At 37.5% G+C, this 26,368-nt stretch overlaps 1 protein-coding gene across 8 annotated transcripts in view; it reads left to right on the top strand.

The window, feature by feature from the left end:
- The window catches only part of LOC308408987 (LIM and calponin homology domains-containing protein 1-like), an 83,953-nt gene that overhangs the window by 29,941 nt on the left and 27,644 nt on the right, over positions 1-26,368 (top strand). For 7 of the 8 annotated variants that reach the window (XM_080901485.1, XM_080901484.1, XM_080901483.1 and 4 more), the window contains exons 2-7: positions 4,289-4,359; positions 6,638-6,707; positions 12,987-13,093; positions 17,399-17,429; positions 20,552-20,662; positions 22,052-22,250. In XM_080901485.1, the coding sequence (XP_080757611.1) occupies positions 4,289-4,359; positions 6,638-6,707; positions 12,987-13,093; positions 17,399-17,429; positions 20,552-20,662; positions 22,052-22,250 (589 nt within the window). Of the gene's footprint in view, positions 1-4,288; positions 4,360-6,637; positions 6,708-12,016; positions 12,321-12,986; positions 13,094-17,398; positions 17,430-20,551; positions 20,663-22,051; positions 22,251-26,368 lie in introns of those variants that run through there. The other variant, XM_080901488.1, reaches the window with a different exon arrangement.

The raw sequence follows: 26,368 nt of genomic DNA, 5'->3' as shown, positions 1-26,368 counted from the left end.
TGGTCCAAAGCAAGGCCTCTGAGATTACTGCAATGGCTTTGTTTTCATTGGATGACAGTCACAGTGGAAGGATTGCAGTTATCTGGTTCAGACAGGGAGCCAACACTGATGGTCTTAGACTCAATGGTTTGATGGAAGGCTCTTTGATATAGCTGTTGTTATGACTGCCGTTCCTAGTTTTTCACTTTTCTTGGCGATATTTTTTTAGTAAATTGTTTTGAAATTGTGGTCCACCGTCAGATATGATTTAACTGTGGAGGAGACTCCTAACTTCACATGTTTTATCTCTCAGAACATGAAAGCAAAGTCTCTTTGGAGTTTCCATGCTAGCCTTTTATTGGGTATTCGTTTTCAGAAATCGTTTCATTAAAGTAAAAAATAGATTCACACACCAATGCTCCCTCAGGGATACTTGATTTGGCAAAAGTTTGACTCTGCAAGCTTCATTCATGCATTTCCAAACCAACGGGGACTTCTTTTATTTGTTGATGTAAGAATAATAGTAATGGGTGCTCTAGACATGAATCCATGAGAATTAGTTTGGTCTGGACACATGAAGGGCTTCTGAAGGAAAAGGAAGTGAAAAGAAGGAAAGTAAAGCAAATCAACAACGTTCAATTGTGTGTGAAACAATGTGGGCGACATTCCACTGAAAACAACAAAGGCAACAAATTCCTCTTTTTAATTGAATACCCTCACATGACCCTGAAGGGGTTAGAAAACACATTCATATCCAGAACCTTCCAGGTCTTTACAGCTTTATCTTTGCGTTGACAGCTTTTAAATTTGAAATGTTCTCATCGGAATATTTGTTTTTGTGATCAGGAAATAGTTTTTGTGGTATTAGTCTTTCCATTATAGTTGCTGTAAGTAATGTTTTTGTTGAAATCTTTATTGCCCACTTGAAATTTTCTTTTGTAGATTTCTGTCTTTATATTTAACCTGCAGGTAATAACATTTTAATAGCTGATGCAACAGAGATGCAAGGCCACGCAGGTAGCTAGCCCCTTATTATAAATAATGATATTTATTTTTAATGTCACCACTGGTATGCCCATTATCAACAAGTATTTTACCTAATATGTCCATTTGATTTTGTATTTTGCTCAAATGGTATAGTCAAGAATTCCCTTGGGTCACAGAGGAGTTAGGAGTGTCTTCTAACAGATGTGCCACAGATGTGCATGAATCAAAGTCCTTGGCTTGTGTGCAGACACTGCCAAACTGAAAAGCAGGATAATGAGGATACCAAACCCTTTACATTTTCTACAGTTCGGAACTTTCTGTAGCAAGAAGTCAAACATGTAATTGATATTAATGTGCATGAACCCCAAAAGGCAATATATTAATTGATTTACCCTTGGAGACACTGGTTTCCACCGAGGATTTTTGACCTACTAAAGGCCAATAAAATGAAATATGGGATTTATTGGATTTGGCAAAAAAGCTTAATATTCACGTACAGTTCTAAACATTTTTTTCATTGTTTCTTTTTTTCATGAAATTATGATAGTTTATGTGTATTCCACTGAAATCCTAAAATACCACCTGTAAGGACATTATAAGTCAGCATAGAAAGTTATTTTTAAATTTTATTTTAAAGAATAATGGCCTGTGTTGTTTTTGTCTGTCTAGTCCACTGACCATGAAATGTTGCTGTCTTGAACCAAACCAGGGAATGCTATTTTTAATGTGCTGAAACCTGGGATTGCTATTCAGTAACGCTAATCCCCTGGGAAGGATAATCTCTCATGCACAACACTACAGTATGTTACAAAGTATTGTAAGACCTGGAAATTTCATTCTCAACTGTATAAAGGATGAAAATGCCATTAGCTAATAGTGGGATCATTTAGCTGTCCTCTAGTTGTAAAATCTCTCACAAAAGAATCTTTTGTGTTATAAAATATTTATTTGGTGTGGTTTTGGAATAGATTTAATCTTACTGTTTAAGTTAAGCATGAGCACGAAGAGCCAAGACAATTTTCTGGCAAGGTAACTTTACCCTGAATCAAAGTGACTCCAACTACTACTGGCAGTCAATGAAGAAAATGTACATCGATAGTCGTCTGCTTGACTAAACCAATTAACATTTGGGGAATTATTTGATTTATTCCTGAGTTAGATGTGACCATTCTAAACACTCTAATTTCTGTAAATTTTATAACAGATAATAATAAATATTGGAAACAGGGAGAAATAGCTAGCCTGGCTGTATATAGAGGGAACAAAATGCATGTAGGAGGATCACAGAACCTCATTCTATAACATGTTGTATCTTGTTTCCAACTGCAAGACCATTTATGGGATTGTTATCGCAGTGTGCGTGTGTGCGGGCATGTCATTATGACACAGTGTGGTCCTAGACACATCTATGCACACTGGTGCATAAACACACAGGTGCACACTGGCTGCTCTTTTTGTCTGTATGTCCATAAACTATACAGCAGTGCAAATTAAGTTTAAAGATAATGACATCCAACCCATGAACACTATTGTGGGGTGCCATTTTCCCACAATTTTTTTTATTTGTTAGGTATTTGTAAGAAAAATAATGCAAATACAAGTCTGCATATTGCACATCAGCTATTGTGCAGGTTAATCAAATAAAATATAACAAACTGGCTCTATTCCCTGCTTGCAGATTAAGTTTAAGATTGAGTTTCCCTGTGTCTCACTTACACAACTTGCACAAGAGGAATTACGCTTTTAAAGGAACATGTTGTAATTTTTTTCTAAACCTTACCAAGTAGATGTTAGTGACTAATCCTAACCTGCGAGTAAAAACGACATCAAACAGTGAGTGGGGGAGAAAAAGTAAAACCAAGGTCCAAATTTTGGTCTCCTGGCACATAATCCTGCATTTTATGCATCCCTACCCTGCATTGTATGTCTGTAAAGAGGGTCTAGGCACAACACATGTTTTAGAAAAAAACTTTTAACTCTTAGAATAGACCTTTGTCCGATTCATGTTTAATTCAAGAAATATTAGTTCTTTGTGCAGAGCAGGTCCGTTGCAGTGTGGGTTTGTGAACCATCTGTTTGCACTGTAAGGCAGACTTTTAGGCCTCACACTCAGGCTTCACTCATTGCTTTTGTGCTGTCAACACCAGACACACAATGGCCTGTTCATAAGTGCTGCTGCAGTATGGAATAGTGGCAGTGAATAGCTAAATGTCAGCAAAGTGATAAATTCTCTGCCACTTTCCTTTCACTGCTTATCTCTTTATCTGCCTCTCCTGAACACCAAACATCACGCCTCTCGTAGAAATGAGGCCTACTGTCGGCCCACTCATTGACACACAGCAGTCCATTTCTTTTGTAAGAGGTCCAGGTTCCCAAACTAGCCAAGAAGCTGACAGAAAGATCCAGCCAGGCCAGATACTCTACATCTCCACGCTTTTTCTTTTCCCCACAGCTGTGCAAACAAATGTGAAAGAAATTCTCAGGAAATTTAATCTTGTAATTGTTTTGGCTTTTAAAAGAGCATTCTAAAGAGGTCTCCTCATTTTACACCAACTGTCTGCCAGCGTTTGTGGGAATAAATAGATTTTAAGTAGGCTTGGTCCTAAAAGTCTCGCAACAGCAGATTTTTGGAGGTAATTATTTCAACACTGGAGTTGCACTAAAGATTGTATTGTATAAGATTGCTTGTATTTTATCTATCTGTCTATTTGTCTGTCTGTGCAAAATGCACGCATGTGTTTGTCCTTGACCAGTTTTACACATAAAAGTAGCTCAAAAAACTTAAGAGCTTTAAAATAGAATCCAGAATCTCTTGCAGTAAGGAACAACCATCCTCACAGTAACTGAAACTAAATGTCACATCTGAGATTCATACATATCTGGTGCAATATTTGTCCAAGTAAATGCATGTTTTATGATGTACAGTAGTTGTTCACATGCAAGCTGGCAGCTTTTTTTTCCTCAGAGGGTCTGACCAACTATTACCCGATAAATCCCCTGTCCCACCACATTAGCCTGCCAGAGCCACTTGGCTGGGATGACTGCAGCTTATGTCAAGCTTGTTAGCGTTTAGCGTTGTTGACTTGAGAGGGACTTGATATATGTCCGAGAAGTCTTTGTGCACCTCTCCACACAATCTATCCAGTTCAAAGAAAGATTTAAAAGGTGTGCTGATAAGTGTTGCTTTTTGGTTTTCAGCAGTGAATGCCACTAAACACAATTTTTGGTGCACTTTTTTTTTCATTCTTAATTTTTCTTTTAACCTGAAGCCCTCTTTACATGTTATATGTTGCTAACTCAATCCTTTTACTCCCATCTGCAGGCTGTGACAGGAAGATGTTTTGGTGAGAAGGATTTCCGAGGAGGTTTAGAGAATGGAATACTACTGTGCGAGTAAGTTGTGACTATATTTGTTATTGTTGTTGTTGTTTTGTTTTTTTCTTGTAATCTAGTAGCAGAATGTTACACATCTCTGGTTTGTACGTTTATTATTCTTGAATAGTTTTCAATGATTAGTCATCTTACCAATTCATTGTAATGTTTTTGTAATTTAATTGTACATATGCTGTTTGGTTTAATACTTATAGTGGTACTGTATTTGTTTCAGTATCATAATGCTCTGGTTGGTAAACGTAAAATAATCACACATTATTTAAAGTGAATAGAAAGAACTTTAGCAGTCAAGCAGGTTTTTGTTTCAAGTACTTTGAAGTGTGGTCCAGTGATCAAAACGACTGGTGTCCGGTTCAATTGTCGTCTAGTTTGACTCTTGAACTGGTATACCCACTCATATTGAGTCGAGGTGCTGAAACGAGACTGAAAACACTCACATGCACTTGCGCTTTCCTCTTCCACGTCCCAGTTGCTGCCAGTGTTGCACAAACCCAGCGTTTGTGCTGTCTTTATTGTGAATACAGATATCAGAGCCAATTTACCAGTGTTCCCACTGGTTTGGGGATTTCTGGGAAATCATGGAATATTTAGACGTGCAGTAGTACTGTAAGTCTCAAAAATAAAAGCCCTTCATTGCTTTCTAAGTGACTGACAAAAGGGGGGGAAATTACAACCAAGTAAATAAAGACTAATTTAGCCATTTGTGCTGGATTAAAAGTGGCAATGCAAGTATTGCTATGGCATCATAAGATTTCCCTATTAAGTCCTGAGATAAAGTGACAGATGCTGTCGGAGAAATGGAAAGTCGTGCAATGTCCGGGATAATCTTGTGAGTAAATGGCTACAGATTGACTGTAGCCACTGTAGCAGATTGATTACAGACTGGGGATCATTGAAACAGTGCATTTATAGAGGTCATTGGCAAGAGCTGTGATCAAAATTGTGAGTCCTTGGTTACTGGAGCATATGACATCCTCTTGGCCCCAAAACTGCACAACCAGTCAAGTAATTCATTTACATATAATTCAGGTAGAGAAGAGACCTGATTGAATCAGTTTAAATGCTCTCCAACCTCTTCCTCATTTTCCTGATATTCAAAGAATTAGGAAATGTCCCTGTACACACTCATAAGATTATTTGTTTATGCGTCTAGATTTCTTTTGACTGTGCCTTTGTTTTGATAATAGATGACATGTCTCTCACAGTTCAACCATGTTAATGGCTGAAAGTGAAATTTTCAGGAGACACAAGTGGGCCTCTTTTCCCAGCATATAAGTTTGAATAATTCCATCAAAGCCACAGTGGGATTTGAAAACCATTTCCCCCAAAACATGTTTATAAACAAAGTCTTACATTTTAAAAAAGCAGACAAACATTCACATTCCAGGCAATTTTCAGAGTGAAAATATTGTCTTCTCTGATGCCATTACTCATTCTCCCCACCTACACATCTTAATATATTGGCATGTAGGTAGGATTAAGAACTGCCTTCTCCTGGGGTTGTTCAGAATTATTCTTGGAAATATACAGTGTAGCAGGAAATCTTCAACTTAACGTAGGAGTACATGAGGCATGCTGAGGGAAAGAGAGTTCACTGAAAAGTTAAATTACAGCACTTCATCTCAAAATACCTGCTGAAATACTATGAACACCATAAGACTGTTGATATCTAATACCTCGTATCCAAGGGCGGATTTTTCCTTTTTAGAGGAGAATCATTACAGCGCTTCCTCTGATGAAAACACGCACAAAAGATGAAACTGGAGACAGAGAGGAAGGGAGAGAGAGGCGGGAATGCTGAAACTGCTTGTTCATGGCTGATAAGCGGGCAGAGTTTGAGGAATGCAATGTACTGTACACTTCCCGCCAAAAGGTTTCGCATCGGCATGGGTCTGATGAGAGATGACAGCACCAAGACAAACCTACTCATGTGTGCTTCCCTGTGATATAACATTTACTGGAACTAGTTAACAGGTCCCAGTGGGTGAAAGGAGCAGAAACGATTCTCCACTGTGATTTAGGATGCGTCGTCGTTATAGATGTTCCAGACGCCACAGGGGAGTTTTAGAAATGTTTCTTTATCCCTTTAAATTCCCCTTTCTTTTCTCTGTAGAGACACCCACAGTTTAAACCTATTCATGTATTTTGCCTGCAGTTATTTCATTCTGCTCTAGCGACGTTTCATCTTTGAAATGCATGCTTTGAAGTATTGAAGTCAACATGTCAGTAAAAGAAGTTTTAAAGCCACAACTCTTCTTTTTTATGCGTCTTTTGTCAGGTTGCTGAGCTCAATTAGACCTGGACTGGTGAAGAAAATCAATAGACTTCCAACACCGATTGCTGGCCTAGTAAGTGTTTTGGAATCATTCTTTAGACTGCTTTACAGCATTTTAACCAAAACTGAAGACCATTTTATAGTTTGCTCCTTTTTCTTTCATTGTCACACTGTCATACTATGATTCAAAGCTGTCTAATATCAAAACTTGCTGTCATATTCAAAGTCTTTAGACTACAGGCCACATTTAATTATACATTCATACATCACTTTTTTCCATATGTTTCAAGAGGAAGCTGGGGTAGGCCACAGTTACCACTAAACACTCTGCCACCCACTTTGCTGATTAAAGTAAAGATATGAAACACATTTTCCGTAAAATAACAGCTTGTAAGAAAATGGCTTTTCTTCCATTCATCACCCCAAGTACTGTTGTGTCATTGTGGAATTTGGGTGAGCTGATACAATCTCTCAGGGGAAAAACGTGTTGTTAAGTCTGCTTTTCAAAAGTTGCTGAGTAGCAGTAGTAGTAGAATTCAGTATCCTAAAGTTATGGATGTGAATTAGATGAAGTTTATGTTACATTAAGCTGTTTCTTTGGTTTGTATTAAGATGGTGATTATGTTTGTTGCTGTGGTGCACAACAGGCAAAGTGTGCATTAGCAGTCGCGTGTAACACTCAGCACTTAAAAGCTTACTTATTGTACAGTTCTGCAGTGAACCAGATAATCTTGAGAGCCCTTGGCTATGAAATATACTGGATCACTGCAGGAACACAAAAAATCCACTTGAGGATTTTATATGTCCCAAAGTCATTTACTGCCTCAACATTATTATTGGTGAGGTGCATCAAAACCAAAAGGATTTTTCAAAGATGTAGATGATAGAAACCTATTCCTGCTCCCAAAACCTCACATGGAAGTTGTTCATTGTTGTCTGTGGTTTTACTGAAGAATCCCAAGTTTGGGTCTTGCTTTGAATGAGATTCTGTGAATTGAAGTTGATCCGGACACTGATACTTTCCAGCTGAGTACAGTGCAATACAGTAGAGTTCTTTCATAACGACCTTAGACCTTAATCTGGATGAAGTGGCCTTTCAGGACCAGCACTCGCATGTAAACATAGTCATAGTGAAAGTTGATAGCATGTACTTCCATCTCTCTTCTCTTCATGAATAGCTTGTCAGTGTATAACTTCAGGCTGTCTTTGTAATTTTTTTCATATTCACGTTTAATTTAACACCTTTTTTTGTAAACATAGAACACCAAGAAGTAAAAGTTTTAAAAAAGTGACAATTAAAACTATATTTTATTAGTCATTCTGAAAATGCATGACTTATTTTGATCCTTTGGCAAATATCACTGTATTTAAGAAATAGGCAGTCTATTCTTGTATTGATAAGAAAACAACTGATGCTTTGCCCTGTTTTGTGTCATTGTGAAAGCTTTGCATCATCAGTTATTTAACTGTACTTTACACTGATGTGTTTTAGCAAAGAAAACTACTCTGGCAGAATGTTTCCTTAATAAAATGGAATTTCTGAATTAAATGTGATGATTGTCGATGATAGCAGTTTAGAGCAGAAGTTCTGGTACTTCAGCAACAAAAAATATGTAATTATTTAGATCACAACATCACAGATGAGGGATGGAGGCCGTGGTCTGGGCAGAATGGCTACTCTTGTCTCACTGTGCCACTAATAGCCGCCATTGAGTGCTCTGACTTTTAAAGAGCGTTGGATAATTACGCTGTCTTCACTATATGTTTTCTACCATAAAGTAATAGACTTTTCAAACCTTTGTACTTGGATCATTGTTGCATTACTTCAGCAGAGTAGATATATTTTATCCACTCAGCTCATGGTTGTTTTTTTTCAGGGTCCAAAGATGCTTTTCTGTTGAGCATCAAACCAACAGTATCTGATGATGGAGTTTTTACTTTTCATTTCCTGTCTTATTTTTCTCAACAGTGAACAGGAAACAAAGCTGTAACACAAGGGATATTATAAATGAGCATTTTTAAGCTTATTTGACGCCTTTTTGATGATATAAACCACAATCTGTAATCTGAAGATTTCTTCCACTTTGCAATAACATAACTCGTAGTTTATTGTGGAATACTTAGAAGAAGGAGTTTCAATAGCAGGCTCTAATTGAGACTGTTTGTACAAACAGCTAAAGAGGTGTTGCCCATTACTTTTGTCCACATAGTGTATCTTTGGTGGCATGGTGATGCTATAGCTAGAACTGTTGCATCACTGTGTCCACTAGTGGCTACTCCATGTCCCAAAGTTATAAATAAAAAGAAATCTAATTAGCCTCAGGTGTAGACACTTAAAGGTCAAAAAACACAGCACAACCATTACTAATTAGCTCAAAGGGACAATCAGTAACCCATTGACTGCCTGTTTATACTAGTAGCTAGAGGATAATATATAATAAAAGTTGAAACAAGAAAACAAAAAAAGCGGCTGGATGTTCTGAATAAAGTGACTCGTTATACTTACAAAGTTTCATAGCTTTTAAGTTCCTCGGGCCTTGCAGGGATTTTTCTTCCTCTTGGCTTTGATTAGTGAGGTGAGAAATACATAAACAAGGGGACTGCTGTTATCTGGACCATCGTAATAAAACATAGCCTACTCCCCCTTCCTCTTCCTGTTTGGGGGCTAATGCGAAAACGAGTCTCTGTGGAGTTTAGGCTGTTTTATAATCACAGCAGCTACCTCAGTGTTTTGGCAGGTCGAGCTGTATAGGTCAGTGTTCGCTGGTTGTGGCAGATTCTTATCCCAGGCATCTCTGGGTTGACTGGCATGCTCATGTCTTATAGTGTGTTAATAGACATGCAACGGTGATCTCCTGGCAAGACGAGTAGTGGTAATTAATTAATATGAATAGTAGTAATTAATCTGCTTGAATAGATGTTTCATTAGACATGACATTTATTAGATCAAGTGTTTTATATTATTTTTAATAATAAACACTGGTATGTTACATAAATGCCTTCCAATTTGAACTTTACATATTTTGCATATCAATTTTAAAAATTCTATGACTCATTTTTGAAAAAAATATAAAAGTGTTTGCTGTCAACTCAAAATTTAATCTTGATCAAGTTGAAGACTTTCTTTTTTTCAGTTTGAAGCAAAATTAATTATCCTGTTGTCATTAGAATATCTGTAAACCTGATTCACCACTGCAGTAAAAATTGAGCCATATTAAACTTTGCACCGTTAGAATAATTTATATGACTGATAGCTCTGAAAAATCCATTTCATATTTGGATATCTGAGGTGATCTGTGGGTGGCTTACCAAGTCTTTTGCAGTGTTTTTCTTGAAAGGGACAAAAACAATTGTCCAACATCAGGCCTTAAACTCTGACCTGCTTCCCTGAGAAAGTTGTTGTTCTAATTAGGACATTAATCAAATTCCAGTGAAGGTTAAGTCTGAAGAAATCCAAACATATAAAACTAATTTGACCTTTACGTCTCGGAATATGTGACCAATGTGTTAGCTAAAGAACATATGTTCTGATGTTTGTAAAATTAATTTACATTCCATTCTAATTCATGCTAATTTCACCACAATGCTGAAATTTTGAGAATGGACAGAGTGGACAGGGGCTTTATTTCTGAGTCTACCTCCAGACATCAAGTCCTCCTCCAAACACATTCAGCTGTCAGTCATTTCTTTGTGGTAGACACCCAGTTTCCTGTGGCAAGGACCTGCATATCAGAACAAAGTTATACTCCCTTCCTTAAAAACGCACACACACACTCTTTCCAAATACCCACTAAATTACCCCTTTATCTATCATGTTAGTTGCTAACAAATGAGCCAGATAAATCCCCTTTTGTTATTGTTATTTATTCTGGTTCCAGACTACATGATATTAGAACTAAACAGAGAAAATGTGGGATGAAACTGCTTAATTGGAAACAAGATTAAGTTCCTCTTTCACACTACCATATCCCCTGCCGCCCCTATCTATGTATGCTTCTTAGTTCTTTTTTCTTTTTCTTTAAATCTGTATTGTATTTGGTCTCATATTCAACTTTCTGCAATTTCAGATGTTAGGCAACAGCTCAAAGTAGACTCATTATGTCTGCTTAAAGATATTATTTGATCCAAGTTTTTGTGTGGGAAAAACAAACCATGTTGCCTTCCCTGTGTTACATCAGTATGATGATCATATTGATTGATTGATTGAATCTTTATTTTGAACATGTTGAAAAAGTATAAAAAAAATAGAATTAAAAGAGACAAATGAACAAAGCAAACAAAAGGAAAACGAGCAACCACAACTCCAAATAACGTCCATGTTCAAAAAGGAGCAGGAAGAAGCATAAGCTTATTTAATCCCACCCCTTTTCCACTATCTAGTATCAATAGACTACAGAAATACCTCCTTGCAATTACATTATATGTTATGTGTAATTTTTTTTTTTTTTTTTTTAAATATATACACATATATGTTTCTATCTATCCATACATACGTATATACACACATACGCACATATACACATTTTCAATAACCCCATTAACACCTCAAGGATACACAGCCTACAATTTTATTTATATATATATATATATATATATATATATATATATATATATATATATATATATATATATATATATATATATATATATATATATATATCCATACCAACAAACCCGTGCATGCGCACACACATGAAAATATTAGACAAGAGTATGTTTCACAAAAATTCTAATCCTCCTCCTTTGTGAGTTGGAGGATTCCTTGTTCCAAGTGTTAACTCATTTCTACTATCTGGAAAATAAATACTAGTATTAATCGAATGCAGCTGATGTGAAAACCCTTTGTTTTGAAGTTTAATATGACCATGATCAGCTTAATCCTGTGGCAGGTGTGTCATTTCAGAAGTAAAATTTCTCAAAAAGACCTTGCTGGTCCTGTTAGAGAGATATCCTAGCATAAGTGTGTATATCTTTGGGTGGGGTTGCCTCACCAGGAGAGCAGAGATGGCACTGTCCCAAAAACACAGGAAGGTGCAGGGTGGATTTGGAGGGGTAGTTTGCTACAGTTGGAAAAGGATCGTGAGAACAAGTGTGCATGTTTGTCATTGTACCCATGCTTTACCCAGGTTTTTTTATTTTATTTTATACTTGGTAGTGTGTACATATAAATAACACTCCAAGTTTTATGTGTCTGAATATTCCAAAAAGAGTTTATTTAAAGCAGCATTTTGTGCAAGTGCATGTATACAAGCACAGTGTGCTTGTGTTTGGCATGTGAGAGGGAGAGACTGTGTTTGGGACAATTGGGGTGGAGAGGAAATGGTGACACCCTGAGAGAGAGAAAGGGAGAAAAGAGTTTAGGTTGTGGCCCTCTGAAAGACTGAGAGACATAGAAACAAAGAGAGCGGGAGAACCTGGGAACTGGAGAGGAGAGCCTGGCTCAGGTTGCGTCCAACAAAGAGTTTGTCAGAGAGCAAAGGAGAGTGAGGGAGAAGGACTAAGACGATGGGCAGAATAAAACATTGAGGAGAGAAGGAAGGAAGGATTCGAGAAGAAGCCGATAAACAAGAAGCAGGAAATATTTGAACAGAGGAACCCGTCAAGAGCGAAAGCTGGAGTAATCTGAGAGATGAGATGTACGAAAGCTGGGCACAAAACCTGATGGTGTCACATTTCTGTTGAGCAGGTATCCTGATTTTTATGGCGAGACTCCTTGTTTGTGTGTGTTTCTGTGCAGGAAAGAAAGTATCTGGTCATTTCAGTTTGTTTGGCTGACAGAGACCTTGGAAATGTTTGTGGGACATGGTTCATGTGGGATAATTTAAGAGAATGTTGACATTTTCTCTCTTTAGCTGTTAGTGTGCAAAGATGTTTCTACCAGGAGTTCAGTCTATTTAATCGAAAAGAAAATATAAAATTGGGGGGAGGGGGAAGATTACTACGCCAATGAAAATAAATGAAGTAGACATACTCAGAAGGGCTAGAACTGTGTCAACAGAATCACTTTTAGCAGTTAATATTGGTTTGTATATTCATTCCCTTTATTTTTTAGATGAACTTTGATTTGATGAAATAATGAGCCAGGCAACATGTTGATTTAAATGTTTAAGTCAATAAGTGATCTGTCTCACCTGTGTGACTCGCATGTTTCGAGTAGTTCAGTGTATATTCATGTTAAATGATATGGTCCTTCTTGCAGAGTTTGCATTTAGAATAGAATAATAGAATAATACAATTCTGTAATTATAATAGAAAGTGTATATTAGTTGAGGTCTTGCATGGTTTATCTGATGTAGCTTTTCTTTCTGTCTCCTAGTATTTATCCCAATGAAATTGTGCTTTCGCTCTACAGGACAACCTCAGTGTGTTTTTGCGTGGCTGTGAGGAGTTAGGACTGAAGGGCTCCCAGCTCTTTGACCCTGGAGACCTGCAGGACACATCAACACGCCCCACGGCCAAGTAAGACTCGACCACTTGAGTTATGTTCCACAGATAATATCTACCATTTGAACAAGTCGAGTCCTGCAGAGTTGACTGTGTAGATTTGACCATATATACTGTATGTAGAAAAGTCTAATGTGATGCTTTCCAGATGGTAAAACATAGATACATGGATGACAAAAAAGAGCCTAAAAGTTAGTTGATGAATTTTAATCAGTTTGCTTAGTTTGTGAATGTCTTAGAATTTACTGTTTTTTGCGCTCTGTTGACACTGTTACTGTGGCACTAACTAAAGGTGACAGTTTTAAAATAAAACTTACTAATGTGAGCTTTAAATTATTTATAGCTTTGACATTTATTTACACAAGACTCTAACTTTTATCTCTCTACAAAATAGTGAGGGTGCTGTTCTTTCATAGTAAAGTGAAGCTTTGGTGAATGGAATTTTCCTAAATGTTTCTCTGCTTCAGAAGGTAAATATCTCCACATTTACCTTTGGAGATATTTTTCTCTGTTGTTATAGGACAGATGTTTAAACTTTTTAAATTATTCTTATCACATTTAAATTGAGGTTTAAATTTTCAAACAAAAAAGACAAAAAAAACTGTATTTCCTAAAATTCTTTGTTGGAAATGCTCTATATCACTAGATGGTGATGGTGAACACTTTTAGCCTGCTTGTCTCAAACACTGGTTGTGCATTTCTTTGTCTCACTTTGTCAGTAACCCGTCTGTCATTCTCTGCATCAGACAATCAAGCAGTTCACTGAAACACAAATAAGTAGACGGGAGTCAATGGAAGTTTGCATGAGCCTGTGCCAGTGAAGCAACAATGACATATCTGTGAGACACAATTGGTCTCTGTCCAAATAAAACACAAGGGTGTGCATCACACACTGAACCATGACTCCTACTTTGTTGCTTGGTAACAAAGCCAACTGCATCTAGCTTTTCATACTGTATATGTGTTTGTGTGAATATGTGGGTGTTTCACTGTCTTTGGCATGCACTGTCTGCTGGCTGTGTATTACCAAGGTTTCATTCACAGAAGGGTTTTAAAGGTGCTTTTGGAGATGGGGCAATGCATCTCTATTTTGTTTGCGTCTCTGTTTATTTATTCTTGATTCAGCATGTGCACATATCTACAAGTATAATAATTTAGTTAATGTAAGAAAGATCTAATATTGCCAATCAAGATTGTTAGATGAAGAGGGACATATAATTGTGTCATTTTCATAACACTGTTTACAACTGGTTTTGAGTGATGTGGTAAAAAAGAAAAATGTAGGTATATATCGAAACAAAGAACAGGGGCCCAGGATAGAGCCTTGGGTAACAACACAATTAAGTTGGGCGACTCATTAGCATTCATAGTGAGCCTGTACCTAATATGCCACGGGGTGATTTTTTTTCTCTTTCTGTCATTGATTGTTTAATAGCATCTCCAAAAACATGCAGGCAGTAGTATATTAAAAATGATGCAATCTGGATTCATATTTACTCAATACACCATTGCTTCTATTGACATGTTAAAATTGAACTTTGCTTTCATTGTTCAAGTAGCCCTGCACTTCATCTGGTGCTTATGTAACTCTCTCACATATAGAAGGTTATTTCCTACACCTTTACTCTTCTAGAAAACTTTGGACATCTAGGGCTCAGACAAACAGATTGTAGTGCACTGTGAGCTGAGGAATAGAATATCTACTGTTCCTGTTGATGGTCATGGCTCATTTTCCAGGATAAGCAATGGTTTGCCAGGTAGTGGAGATGAGAGGAGATGACAGCTGTGTTTCTGTTCAGCAGTCTAGTGGATTTCACAGAAAATTTTGAAATGCTGTAAAATATAAAACACAGGTTAAATCTTTACCTCAGTTGCATTATCCATAAATATACTGATTATGGCTAAGTTAATGCCACTGGCAGTAATTATGGAAACCATTTAAAGCTTTCATCAAAAATAAATAAACATTAACTCATAAGCAGAAAGAATAATGTTACTATCATCACATAACATAGAGCTAATAGAGGGAAATGTCTTGGTAGTTATGTTTAACAAAAAAATATAGTGTAAATAATAAATTATGACTTTCAAAGCCAGATTATAAAATCTAATCACGTGAGAGAATTTTTTCAGAAATAACTAGCTAGCCAATTTGTAAAGGCTTTTTCAAATGTTTGTTTTCAGCCATAAGTTACTTTATATCAGTTTTTACAAATTTGATATTAAACTACTGTATATACCCATGCTTAATATACATTTGACATATGTAAGAGAAAAGAATAAGCAGCAATATCATTACTAGTTTATCTGTTTTTAGCCTTTACATTAAATACATTTTGTCATTTAAACGACAAAGACAAACATGCAGGAAAAAAATGTAAGAATATGAGAGCTGTTTACATTAGCTTGGGCCTCTTAATATGATCTAATACCTTGTGGAATGTGTATTTGTCCTTTGATTGTGAACTTACTAGCTAACAGCAGAGAAAAGGTACTTGTCTCCATGTTTATTTAGTCAACTGACAGAATGAGAGGATGATGAGGGAGGGGTTGCTGTTCATGCTCTCAAGCTCATTTCACCTTCTCCACCTTTATTTGTTTCTCATGTACCTGCTGCCATTCAAAGCCCAACTTTGAGTGTCACTTGCATGTTGAATGAGTTGGCCTAAGTTAAGCAGAGTCTCAGGATGTGTTGTGTGAATTATGGCATAAAATAGTTGTGTTCTGTACCTGTAACATTGAAATCCCCACATAAGAAAATCCTGTATATAAGTACAAGATAAGCTATTTCGTGTCCTTGTTTATCTTTTCTTTTTGAATCCCTGGAAGTACAATATATATATAATAAGGACATGTTAAGCTGAGAGCCTTCGTAAAGATGTTTACGAAGGCACCAAATAAAAAAATAAAACTGCTGTGTGCATTTATACATCAAACAAATGGGTTGGTTCAGCAGTCTTTGGAGTCTTGGGAAATGTACTGTAGATGAAAACAAGTGTACTACATGAAAAGAAAAAGTGCGCAAGCATCTCTGGTTGAACTCCTCTACATTTGCCTATAAGCAGCCCAGCAAAAGATAATTCCAGTCTAATTCGTGTTCACCTCTTGGCTATACATAGTTTCCTGGTATCCCTCCCATCCATTATGCTTTTTTTTCCAAATTAAAGGTTATTATTCTTAATTTTAAAAAACTGTAACATTTAAGCTAAATATGAGTTTCCCATAATTAATTGTTTTTAAGTTGACCTTTTATACATTGTCCATAAAGATATTTTAAAAAAAAAAAAGTAAAATGTTGTGAAATGACCTTATGCTGGTATGATATACATTAGTTATTTTTATTGACCTTGATACTAAGATATAATAACTATTCTGGCTTTTCCCAAGTCGCTAATGTTTAATCAAGTATCAATTTTAACAATTTATTGATCCTGTGATCCTCTCATGCTGCGCTGATCCAGATACAAAGATTGTGGCAGGACATAATTGCAATCAACTCTAGTTTAAGAATACTTTAAATGTTTTTGTTGCCTTTTTTTTTCTTTTTGTTATCAAAAAGAAAAAAAATATTTTATCCATTGTTAGATTTTTATTTTTATTTTGCCATTCATCAGGCTTCACGTGTCTTTCACAGCTTAAGAAAAGGCAGATTGTGGATTTTATGTGATTGAGACTATTTAAGAAAACAAAGTCTCACACTTGTATGCGTCTGTGTTTTAGCCTTTGTTTTCTCTGTCTTTGTTTTTCACCTCTCAGCCTAGAAATTTGTATTTCTACAACATGAGTGCATTTTAGTCAGGTTTACAATTGCTTCATTCCACTTCCCATTTATAGCTCACGTGGTAATCCGCAAGATTCACATCATTTCATTTTGGCAGCGTCTGTGGTGCTAAGTGGCCTCCGCTGTGGTGTTCTCTTAGAGACGCTCCACCTCCCAGAGATCAGTTGGCAGTCAACTCACTAGGCTACCACTATAGCACGTGTCTCTTCTATCTACTACAAAAGTATTTCTCTTTGTGAATTCTGGACTTACCATTTTAATTTCAGTGTTTCTTTCCTTTCTATTTCAGCAGTTATTCAGTTGCTAAGACTGTTAACGAAAGGTTTTGCCAAAATGTTAGCTTTCTGTGCGTGGGCTACAGTCACTGCAGATTCTTATATTTCACAAAGTTTAGTTTTTTCTGCTGTTTCACATAGATATGTGGGAGTTGGCACATCTTGAAGTTGTCTGCTGTTATCTTTATGTAAGGCACTTCACTGAATAGAACCAGAAGTCTCACTACCTCCTCTGTCTGTCTCTCTCTGTGTTTCATTCTCCAGGGGAAGTGACGGCAGTCGAAAGCTCAAGAATGTAAGTGATACTGTCAGGTTACAGTGGGATAATTTGTTTGTGTGCTAAATACATGTTTGGAAAGAAAGTGTTATTCTGGTGCTGTGTTTCTCTTTTTGCTTTCACTATCCATGATTTCAATGGCTCTTACTAATCCGTGATCCACCTCTGTGTTTTCCTGTTAAAAAGTTGTTCCTCTTTTCTACGTTCTTGTCCCTGGGCCTGGATCACTGGGGTTCTTTCTCTATATTGTGGGGCATTTACCTTTACATAAAGTACCTTGACACAACTCTTACTATGAAATGGTGTTAAATATCTAGTTTCTATTCTGTCTGTATTATCCTTTATTACCTTTCCACTTTACCCTGTTTATGTGCATCTGTTCATGCATCTTACTTTGTTTGTTTTAGATGGTATGTTGGTTTTTCATATTTTTTGCTTAGTGTTTTCTTGCACCTTCGAAGTCAACTATTTCTACATATTCTGTGAGTCTAGATTGATTTCAGGCGTCTTTATTCTTGCCTCTCTTACAGCCTTTTAATTATTTAGAAGCCCGTTATAGTCACTGTCTGCTCAAATCAGCACCTTCCTATCCTTTTTCTAATAATGCCGCTTTAAGAAGTAGAACACACAATGCTGGCCCTGCCTACTCTGCAGTCAAAGCAGTTCTACTCGCGCTCTCTCTCTCTCTCGCTATGTCTCTGTCCTCCCCTCCTCTCTCTGTGATGCTGCTGTGCACTGTACAAGTTAAAGTGTCGAACTGCAGCACTGGTCAGGCCTGTTAGCTCATTTAGCTGACTAAACATGGGGGACTCCAGCATTTGCAGCGGTGGCAAATGGCTAACATATTCCCAGCAGCCAACACTTTTGCAAGGAACCTTCTGCTGTGATGTTCTGTAGATTCAGGACTAAGGACTAGGATTTGACAGCAGCTGTCTCTGCAACACATCAAATATTGAGTGGTGACGAAACTGCATCGAGAGGAATTTGCTGATGTGATGACAAAGGTGTTGTTTAGCAAACAGCAGATGGGACGTTACCATTTTTAAAAGAGGTATGCCTGGATAAGATACTGCTGAATCTGCTGTGTTCATGAGACTGTTATTTAGCAGGTAAAGGTGTGAAGAAGAAGGCCTGATTATGCATAGTGATGACTGTGAGGTAACAAAACAAAATCTGTATCTGTATGCATGTCTGCATGCACTGGATAGTGCTGAGGTCCTGACATAATAGGTGGAATTTTGGCTTCGTTCATGACCCTGCAGTGTGTGACTTTAAGTGTGTTTGCACATGAACCAAAAAGGTGAATGTTGGTTTCCAGTGGAACTTCCTTGACAGGTCTGTCCACGTGTGCACTGACAGGCAGCTGCTGAAATTGACAAGGCAAAGCATGTGTGACGCTATGCATTATTCTGCTGTCACGTCGTTTATTTTCATTCCTGACTGTCGAAACTCCGCTGACATGTACTTAAAGTTTGCCTTTGAAATTCTTTAAGAATGCTCTTCGTTAAGTATTGGTTGGTTTAGTGCTGCATGTGTAAATCATACAGACAGAGTTTTGGAATGTGATTGTGGAGTTTGGGATTGATAAGGGTGTGTTTACAGCACTATAGTAAGCAAGTGAAACACATTTGGTGCTGACCCAGTTCCAGTGGGAGTTGGCATGAATCTGCTATTGTGGTGACACAGAAACTCCATATTCTGCTGCTGAGAGAGCTGCAGTATGCAGCTAATGAAGCTAAACCTCAGCAGCTGTGTTGTCACAGCTTCACCTCTGTAGTGTCAGGATATTAGATAAAAAATCTCATGTGGTTCTGAAAATATGGCTTATGAAACTAAAATTGTATAATAGTTAGAGTCAATGATTGATCGATGGAACTGTCCCCAGTTGCAGCTCAATCATGTTTCACCCTTTAATAAGGCTAAAAGTTTAACTTATCTTCATCGTCCAACACAGCTTCACATAAAAGGTCTCATTTAGCTTTGTGCTTATTCTGATCAGCAGACTGGTTCTTTTGCACTCCCTCCAACTGCGCTTGAATGGCAGAAGTTGTTTACACTGACAGTATGACTGAAATAAACACATTAAGCCTTGCTGAGCTTTCTTATCAAAGCGCTCCCTGTGGACAGCTCGTTGACATGGACACAGTAAATATAGCTGGGAGCTCTTTGCCAACAGTGTTAAAGGTGCAGCTCTGTGTGATTTCCCTTTGGCTGGAGTCGGTGTGTAAATTTTACATTTTAGACATTTAGCTGACAAAAGAACTTCAGTTCGTTGGTTCCTCAACCACAGTCAGTTACGTTGGGGCATTTGTTACAACCAGTGGTGCCAAAACAAAAGTAGAGGCTCTTTCAGCTGCTCATTCAGCTGCTGTTAATGTGTTTCAGAGAGTTAAGAATGACCGGGTAACTGATATACTCAGCACTAAGCTAGCTAACAGGCAATTATAAATCACTGTGACCACAGAAAGGTGGCTATATGTCAGCAAGAGAAGTGCCTGTGACCAGTTTCGGTGTCTGAACAGTGCCTCAGTGTTGTTGTGTTTCTTCCAGCTGCGTTTGCTAACTTATCACTTCTTTGGAAGAGGCTGGGCTGCAATTACCAGGAAACTAGCTGGCACTGTTTTACAAACAAGGGAAAAGTGAAAGCAAGAGAGTGGGTGTTTTGTTGTAGTTTTTTCTTTGTTTTTTTCTTTTTCCTTCAATGCATCCAATATTATTTATAGCTATTTGACTGCTTTGCTGCATGAACATACCAGAGATACACCCGTGTAGCATATTTTGAGTTGACAGGCTAATGAACAGTGTGAATCCAGGTTATCATTTTGAAGACTTGGGATGCCAGTGGCCTGTGAGGCTGCTGCCCAGACTGCTTTTTCTCTGCTAGTGACGATTAGGATTTGAAAACTAATTTTTAATGTTATTTTTCTAAATTAATAAGTTTAATATTGTTGGACTGTACAATTTGTTTAAGGTGATGTAAGGCCGACTGGAATTAAGACAGAGTGCTTTGAGTTGGTATTGAAATGTGATCAAGTAGCTCTTTAGTTTTAAAAGGTTAATTTGTTTCATGCTTTTCTTTTATTGGAAAGATCAGCTGATATTTTTTCATGATTTTTGTCTGCATTTCTTCTTTTCTTCAGGTTTTAATTACTATCTACTGGTTGGGTCGTGCTGCCAATAGCTGTACATCCTACAACGGGCCCACGTTGGACCTGAAAGAGTTTGAGGGCCTGCTGTCACAGATGCGAAAGGTTGGATAGCTCATGTTTATGCCAGCGATAAAAATATAATGGAAATCTCAAGTACATGGATAATATAGTCAGCACTTGCTTTCCCCCCCCATTATGTCTCTCTTAGTAACCAGAGCTATCAAGTGTAATAGGTAGGGAGACCATATGCTATATTAAATATTTGATCCCTGCAGTAATTCATTTCTACAGCCAAAGTGACCTGAGGCATGACACACAGCTTCTGCAGAATCACTTATTTTGGAACTGAGATTCAGAAAATGTGTGTTTGTTCGCTGTACTAACATTTCTGAGAAAACACCTTTCACCCGAGTTCCAGTCAAGAAAATTGAATTTAACCTACCTTTTACCTTTTTAATGACCCAAGAAAAAGGAGAAAAGTTAGAAATGGCAAACCCTCAAGACACATACATGCATACACCCTCTGTGACCGTCATTCGTAGCCATGATGTCAGTTCTGTGCAATTTATTCCACTATGTGACGTCCTTTTGCTATTCTGTAAAACTGGGAAATTGCTGCCAATTCAGCAAAAATACTTTCCCAGATGTTCACACGTTGCAGACGGACAACACAAAGCCATAATTCCACAAAGCAAAAAAAACTTTGATAAAATGAAGGAAAGCTCATCATGTGCAGGTGCATGAAATTCCAGAGTGACTATTCACTTCCCGCCACACTTCCAACAGTTACTAAATGGAAGCTGGACCTTACCAAAACTGATGATTGAAAAGCACTAAGCAGGTAAATGTGAGCTCAGCTGCGCTCTTATTTACTTTTTGTAAAAAACTTAGTTTAAGTGCTTGTTTTAAAGGGTGAGTTACGAGGGAGATGCATATTTTCTTACTTAACTGGTATAGTGGTATATAAGTTATAATATATTGGTTTAAATTGTGTAAAAGTGAAAGAAACAAATCACACATGACTTCTGCTGCTGTAGAGCCTGTTTTATAAGCATAACAAAGACATTTAGGAGAGTTTGGGAGTTGCATAACAGATGGTAGAGGGGTCATGGGCAGGAAGTCTTTTGGTAGACAGGAAAGGCCTTTCCCCACCTTCCATTAGCTGCAACAACACATTAAAGCTGTGGACAGAGAAAGGGAGGGGTCACTAAGGTGAAGAGAAAATGATGAAGAGTGATGTAGGTAGAAGAAGAGAGAGGTTATTGGAAAAATAGATGTGGGCAGAGTGGAGACTTGCAGCATGACAGCTGTAGTGGACACAAAGGCCAAACAACACAAGTTTGGGGGACTTCAGTGACGACTTATGGAATATGCAGCGAAAATTCCTAATTCATTTTAGGGTGTTTGATTACTTTCATTACTCTCCACCATTTGTTATCACTCTTTTTTTTGTGCTCATGCATTTTGTAAAATGTGTGTATGCATTCTCAGGAGACAGAAGAGGCAGAGAGCCCTAAACGCAGCATCCGGGACAGTGGCTACATTGACTGCTGGGACTCTGAGCGCAGCGACTCTCTCTCTCCGCCACGCCACGGGCGCGAGGATTCATTCGACAGCCTGGACTCCTTCGGATCACGCTCAAGACAAACCCCGTCACCAGACGTCCTGGTCGCCCGCGGCAGCAGTGATGGTAGGAAAAAAATTTAGTCTATACACTCTTCGATTCACACTGAACTGCTAGTTTTAGTTGACTGTGAAAGACTGGTTACAATGGCCACCCTTTAAATCACAATTTGCAGGTTAAATATGTTCAGTAGCCATTGTGTTGTTTTAGCTATAGCTGTTTTTCCTGTGAGTGAGAAGTAAGTCTTTGTGCAGGTTGGGCAAGGTGCACAGATGCAACATATAGATAAATGAGGTTTATTGTGCTTTGAATGCTACTGTATGAAGGCTTGTTGTTCTGGCTGTGTTTTTGCAGGACAACGCCCAGTTCAAGTCAAAGGCTGTTTGAGAGAATAACATGAATAATCTCTGTACTGTTTTGAAGTCAATTTATGGCTCTTGTTATATTTAAGCCATGGTAATGTACATTGTAAAAGGAATTCAGTAGTGGCTGGGCTCAGTTCCAGTGTCTGTTACCTCTCTTAGACCAAGGGCTACAATCGCACCGTATTAAAGCTCTCTGTGTTCTTCACCTTATCTGACGTCAATCTGCAGTGTCAGAAAACATCCTAGAGTCTAGTTTCAATAACAAATCTGTCCACATTTGGTTTGGTTTCAAACACATTTCAGTTATGTAATATTAACATATGCTCCAACAAGCAGGTGATGTAAAACCAAAGGCATTTCATTTATTCATCTTTTTGGAAGGGAAAATTCAAAATTTATGAAAAGATGAAGTTGGCAAGGCAGCAACAGCCACACAGCTTCTGTTTTGTCCTTTCTTTTTGTTTAGAAATTTTGAAAAGTACTTCTTGTTACAGTACAAATTAGAGCCTGTCCTTATGAAGAAGTAAGCAGGGAGACTTTAAGCTGTAGTTTAAACAGTGAAACACTTAAACCCTGCTTATTCAGGGAAAGCTCTATGAAATCTTAGTCCTTAATTCCCCTAAAAATGCACAATGCAGTAGATTTATTTTATAACTCTATTTCTTTATTAACTCTGTTGCTTATCTAATTAAATCTAGTATGAATGAAAATAGTCTCAGCTATCATACTTGTCCCAGCTCGCAGTCTTAAGGTGTTTGTACCATTCCTCATACCATTGACATCTGCACAAAAGTATCTCTGTGCTTGATGTTTGAACCTTTTGTCCTTAGTTACGGCTTTTTGATGCGTTTCTTTAAGTGTGCACTCAGATGAGTGACAGCACCAAAGACTAAGGAAGGTATGACCTATCTCTATACAGTATGTGAGACAAAGAAGAGGAAGAGTTGTGGTTTCATGAAGGAGCTTTCAGTGGTTTTGATCTGACACTTGACTGGTATGTCAAGGATTATGAAACTAACAGCTCTTGGTTTTGAGAACAGAAGATATTGTTACATATAATGTATGTATATATGTAAAAATATGGTCTTTGTAATTATTTGGAAGGCATCAAATAGAGATTAAATATGTATACTTTTAAATTTGTCACATTAATTTCTGTCTTTGTCTCTAGATTTCCCTCAACGTGTTTACATTGCTTTGTTGTTTATTACGAAAAATGCTTACTACTGTATATGTGCAGTTTAAGACATCCGACATGGTAGCATGGCACTTGCAAGACCAGCATAAGCTGCAAAACCTTTGAAGTGGCTTTGGGCTGATGTCAGAAATTGAGTTAAAAATACATTTTGGTCTCACATGAGTATTTTATAATGCCAAACTGGCCACATGCTTTCATTGAAAGCTGCTAATTGCTAGACTGTTTGCGGATTTGAAGGTATAAAATTTTAATGGTAGACTATAAAAAAAGATTACTGCGTTCGTCACACAGTGTAATGTACTTGTCATTGCTGTGCTGAATGTGGGAAAAACTGAGGAAAAGCATCCTGTCTGATTATGTTTTTGTTTTGAGGGAAGTGCAAAAGGAAACTGTTGTCCCTTGTTGTCATCAACAGTCAAACTATAGTGCTTTAAGGAAAAATCCGCAATGTATCCTGTGGTTTTTTTTTTTGTTGTTTTTTTTTAAGTGTTTACTTTATTGTTGTAGATAAGTAGCTTTCATTTTTGGTTGTAGAAGCAATATTCGCTATTTTTTTTAAAAAAGTGCTAGGATGATGGTATCCAAAACATCCTAAATATGGGCCAATGAACAAGTTTTAGCCAGTCTACTGAAAGTTGACCCCTTACCATGTTTCTCTTTATTTTTTTTTAAACCTTTTTTTCAAGTTTAACGTAGGTTGCACTGCCTGCTGTCATTTTGTCTATTAAAAAATATGGACTGTGTAGGCTTGGTGGGGTGCCAGGCGGGTAGAAAACCTTTTATTAGCGATCTTGTTAACCACATGCACACACATGCACATGCAGCTTGAAAGAGTTAAGAAAACCAGGCAAATGTTTATTGTTGTTGTCTGTCTACTCATGTTTGCTAATAAAGGTAGGCAAGATATCGCTATACAGGATGTCCCACAAGTCGCTATATACTTTTAATAGAGCCCTAAAAAGAAACTGCTACGTTCTCTTCATGCTTGAAGTGGGAATTAAACATACAATAAGCAACACCAGCCTGACGACCCCCAAATCTGACAATAACTCAAGTTTTTCCGGCAGTGACCCAAAATTAGCTTTTCAAGGGTATTCCACTATTACGCAAAAAGAAACTTGATGGAATAAATGGGCTCTGTTTTCTTAAAAATAGCCTCGAAAAAAGCTGCCACAAACATTCTTTCAACCTCTCTTGTTTATACTACAGAAGCATTACCTAATCAATTTTTCCACCGACACATGTAACTCACAGCTGATTAGTCACACTGTCAACCTGCTGACACCTACATATCATCCAAAGATTGAAAAGAACGAAGAGAGTTGATAGCTGATGACCTGAGGAGGCAGATTGAAGTTTAGCATACCGCTACCTGTGGTGGAATTTCCTTTTAAGTTTTGATAAGTTTATTTTATTTCAGAAGCACTTTGTGATGCATACATGCTTTCAAAAGCTACATATTTAACATCACAATCTTGTGATATTTATTATTCCTGGTTATCAAAATATCAGTGATCAAATGAGACCCACAGGTACAAACTAGATATTTTTAACCCAGGGGGCTTTGAGTACATCTAGCCCCCTGGGTTAAAAAAGAATCCTTTTGTTAACATCCATACAAACTTGACTCCAGCAGGTTTTCCCTGCCCTGACCTTTAGACAAAGCCCTTTCTCTGTTCAGCACTGAAAACTGACTTCACCCTGACAGAAATTAGGAACTTTGATTCAATCGAGAAATTCAATATTGGCAATGCCCTTTTGTTTGGGCTATGTGTGGAGATGGATACGGTTTGGATAAATGAGGCACTTTTGTGGGCTTCTATAGTAAAATTGTCCTTCTCACTTTCTCTGTTTACAGGGCAGCGCCCACTGCCAGTCAAAAGCCGTTTGAAAGAATGATTGAATGATGTAATTGAGATAGTTTTAAAGGTCTTGTAGAAAATATCTCTCCAAAGTGTCTGAAAACTATATGTTTTCAGACTCCTGGCTTCATACATAATCAATGAAAAATCATCATAAACTGAAAGCATAGCTTTTTTTCTCGTACTGCCACATAAACAGTTTACGATTGTAAGAATGATATTATCTGTATTCAAACTTGGAATCTTTTTTTAATTTGTTTTAATTTTAGTTTGCATAGAAGTGAAAATGATCTTATATAAAGGCAACAACTGTTAATTTTGTAAACTAAAATGTAGAGTGTAACTAACGCTTGTACGGACACGTATAGCTGGGGACCCGGCAGCTCAGTAGTCATTCCTGTTGTTCTTCTTTGAAGTTCCCTTGAAGGCTTGTGCCTCGGATGTCTGGATAGTTGGTGCATTATAATGTAAAGTCTCAGCAGTGTACGGTGTATGTGGTCAGTGTTTCTGATCACATTCGAGTGGTCAGAAAAACAAGCATGTGCACAGACACCCACATGGACACTCGCACTCACCATCTGATGATAAAAGTCACTCAGACAATAGCGGACTCACAGATGAATATAACAAAGCTGACGTTTGTTCACATTCATTGGATGTCTTAATGATGATGCACTTTCATCAGCAACTGATGTGCTTCCATGCACTGGAAATAATACATACTACGTATTAGTTACTTATTTACTACTATTGGTATTA

The sequence above is a fragment of the Rhamphochromis sp. 'chilingali' genome (genome assembly GCF_963969265.1).
Source record: "Rhamphochromis sp. 'chilingali' genome assembly, chromosome: 13".
In the NCBI taxonomy this organism is placed as follows: domain Eukaryota; kingdom Metazoa; phylum Chordata; class Actinopteri; order Cichliformes; family Cichlidae; genus Rhamphochromis; species Rhamphochromis sp. 'chilingali'.
This window is presented reverse-complemented; position numbering and strand designations above follow the sequence as displayed.